This window comes from Elephantulus edwardii, unplaced genomic scaffold, assembly GCF_000299155.1.
Source record: "Elephantulus edwardii isolate Elephantulus edwardi_28Jun2011 unplaced genomic scaffold, EleEdw1.0 scaffold00032, whole genome shotgun sequence".
NCBI lineage: Eukaryota > Metazoa > Chordata > Mammalia > Macroscelidea > Macroscelididae > Elephantulus > Elephantulus edwardii.
Window position 1 is genome coordinate 195,806 of NW_006399782.1, and position 2,926 is coordinate 198,731.

A 2,926-nucleotide genomic window follows, 5' to 3' on the forward strand; every position below is an offset into this window, starting at 1 on the left:
GCAATTAACTGCCTCTGAAAACCCCCCAGAGAGTCAGCCATGGGTTGGTTCCAACTCGATGGTACACCACAACAAGAAGACACACAGCTTTTGAACATTTATTCCAAAAGAAGTATGTTGCTCTCATTCGTACAGGGTGACTGTCTACGAATCTAAAAACTCTAAGAAGCCTGTATTCTTTGACACTGGAAGTTTCTGGCAAAAGGGGGCATATGGAGAAGTATTATACAAACATTGCATAATATTTACACATAATATAGAATAAAGATTTTTATTCACACCTTAAAATTATGTTAAAAAATTAAAAGGATACACAAAGGAAAAAATTGAACTTTTATAGATGTACACTTCATGACTTAGATCACGATACCAGAACTTGAAATAAAAGGTGTATGCTCACTCTTTAAATCTGTTGTGTGTGTGAGAGAGAGAGAGTGTGTACACACATATGTGCACATGTGTGAGTGTGCACGCACCTGAATGCAGATACATTTTAGATTCACACATTTAAAGTGAAATCACATTTTATACAAAATCAGTGAATCCCAAGGTATATTAACCAAAATCAGCATATTCCAATGTAAATCATTATATAAAATATTGTAACAGCCATAACAGCACCTACTTACTGACACTTACTGTATGAAAATTTATCATTTCTTGAAGACTGTCAGAAAACTTGGTCAAACTTGTCTACAAGGAAAAAACGAAAAGAAAACCAAGTCATTAATAGCTACTAAAATGGGCCACAAAAATGTCACTTCAGCATTTCTGACAGATCAAGTTACTCTTTAAATAATAACATTTATCTCCAGTGACAATCTCACTCCCTCACTGAGCATGGTCTGCAGAGAAGGAAAGTCATTACATGTTATATCAAGTCCCAGAAAAACTAAAGAATTAGCACTGCCATATCATAAGTAGAATGATAACAAATATGAATAGCATAGATAAGCCTAAAGGTAAAACTGTTTGGATCTATTAAAACTGTGTTTGTTTAAATAACTAGAATCAAATCATTATCAAACCACTTTCATTTCTTCACCAGTTCTTATTCCTCACAAGAGATACATCCTACGAGAGCACAGAACAACACAAGATCTAAGACAACCAGGCCAAAGTGGTGGACCATAAATTTCCTGCAAAATCCTGAGTTAGATAAGTTCTTGAGTTGATGCTGTACTTGTCCCAACAAGTAGCTTCTAGTGGGCATGACCCTGCTGTCCCAGCTCAAGTCCTCTGGTAGATGCTGCTGCTCATATAACAGCAAGTAAACATGGTCAAATGATTAACCACAGGAACCTGAGACAGGAGAGATGCTAGATACTCACAAGGCCAATCAGTCATCAACTTCTAATGTTCGAAAACAGGACTGTGCAAGACAGTAGCGAAAGATACTATCTTTTCTACTTCTGATATTTTTTTAAGTCAATGTATTAGAACTGGGGGAAATCGTAATAAGGTAATTCTTTAAAGTCTTGTCGCATTTATCTTTTTAAGTTGTAGGATTAATAATACTAACCTCAACAACAGCATCATTACTAGAATACTGTGCCAGGTCTCTAATTCCATTCATGAACTGTTTATTTGCAACGCAAAAGGCTTTTCCAGTATCGATCATCACAATGCAAAGCTTCACAAGCTGAAAAAGATAATAAAACATGGCATCAGGCTGAACAAATGTTGATAGTAACCACAGGCGCTAACACAGTTAAGATTAAGTCCAGTTCAGCAATAAACCCAAAACAGACTAAGTAACAATTGTTCTATTTTCCTTGTGTTTATGAAGTGAAATCAGAACGGTAACAAAGTTCACAAAACAGAGCATTGAGGTTTATATGATAACAAAAACAAACAACAATTCCCTATGTCAATTCAAGTCAACCCCATAAATGAACCATAAATATTTATTAGTCATATACTGGAAGGAAGAAAACAGGACTTGAGGCAGAACAAGCAATCTAATGCAAAGTGTTTTTAAACTGTGAGGTCTGCTGGAGGGAAGGGACGACTGACCGAGAACAGCACATCAGTCATGCTGGTCACCTCCACATCCATCTATCCAAAGCAGATCCTCAACTGAGGCAAAACCTATTTCTCCAGGGCTCTGTGCTCAGTCTTTTCCATGCCCTCCCCTTTCTTCCCGTCTCTCTTCTCTTCTTTTATTTCACTTTCTTTTTCTTCCTCCTTTCTCATAGACATAAAACATTTTATTCAAAAGTTTTTGGGTGAAGGTCAAACATACACAAAATAGGTCAACGTAAAAAAAGATGAGGATAGGGAAAGGTTGGCAAGGAAGACCCCAAAAAGAAGACAAAGAGGCCAGAGAAATAGAGAAAACTATGAAGGATCTTCAGTATAATATATAGCTGTTAATAAAATACAGCTAATATTACATTATACTATTAATATGAGCAAAGTTTATAGCTGCTGGGGCCTAGCCACAACCTATTTGTTGTCAAGTTGAAACCAACACATGGCTGACCCTCCTGGGGGATTTTAGAGACTGTCAATCACACAGGACATGGTCCATCTATCTTCCATGGAGCAGCTGGTGGATTCAAACCATGTGTCTTTGGGTTAACAACGCAACTCCCTAAACACTAGGCCACCAGAGCTTTCTCTAAAGATCTAGAGAGAAAAGCCTAAATCTTCAATCAAAGATGTTTTATTCTAGCCAGCAGGAAAGCAGACAAATTCTGCACAGCACAAACACAACAGTTAGGGCAGATTATATGTAAGAGAACTGAGGAAGTGCATCAAAACAGGTTCAATGGAGTCAGCAGAGGATGCGGGGAAAAGAACACTTGAGATAAGACTAAAGGCCAAACATAAAGGTAGATACATAGGTAGGACCATTTTGCACCAAGGGAACATTTAATTGTGCTAATGCGAAACCTATACTTGGACCAAGAGGCAGTAGTCA

General features: G+C 37.4%; 1 protein-coding gene across 1 annotated transcript in view; it reads right to left on the minus strand.

Moving 5' to 3' along the window:
* The window catches only part of ACAP2 (ArfGAP with coiled-coil, ankyrin repeat and PH domains 2), a 188,410-nt gene that overhangs the window by 99,412 nt on the left and 86,072 nt on the right, over positions 1-2,926 (minus strand). The window contains exons 3-4 of the mRNA XM_006884177.1: positions 1,523-1,642; positions 640-693 (exon numbers count right to left, since the gene is read on the minus strand). Coding sequence (XP_006884239.1) covers positions 640-693; positions 1,523-1,642 — 174 coding nt within the window. The remainder of the gene's footprint in view (positions 1-639; positions 694-1,522; positions 1,643-2,926) is intronic.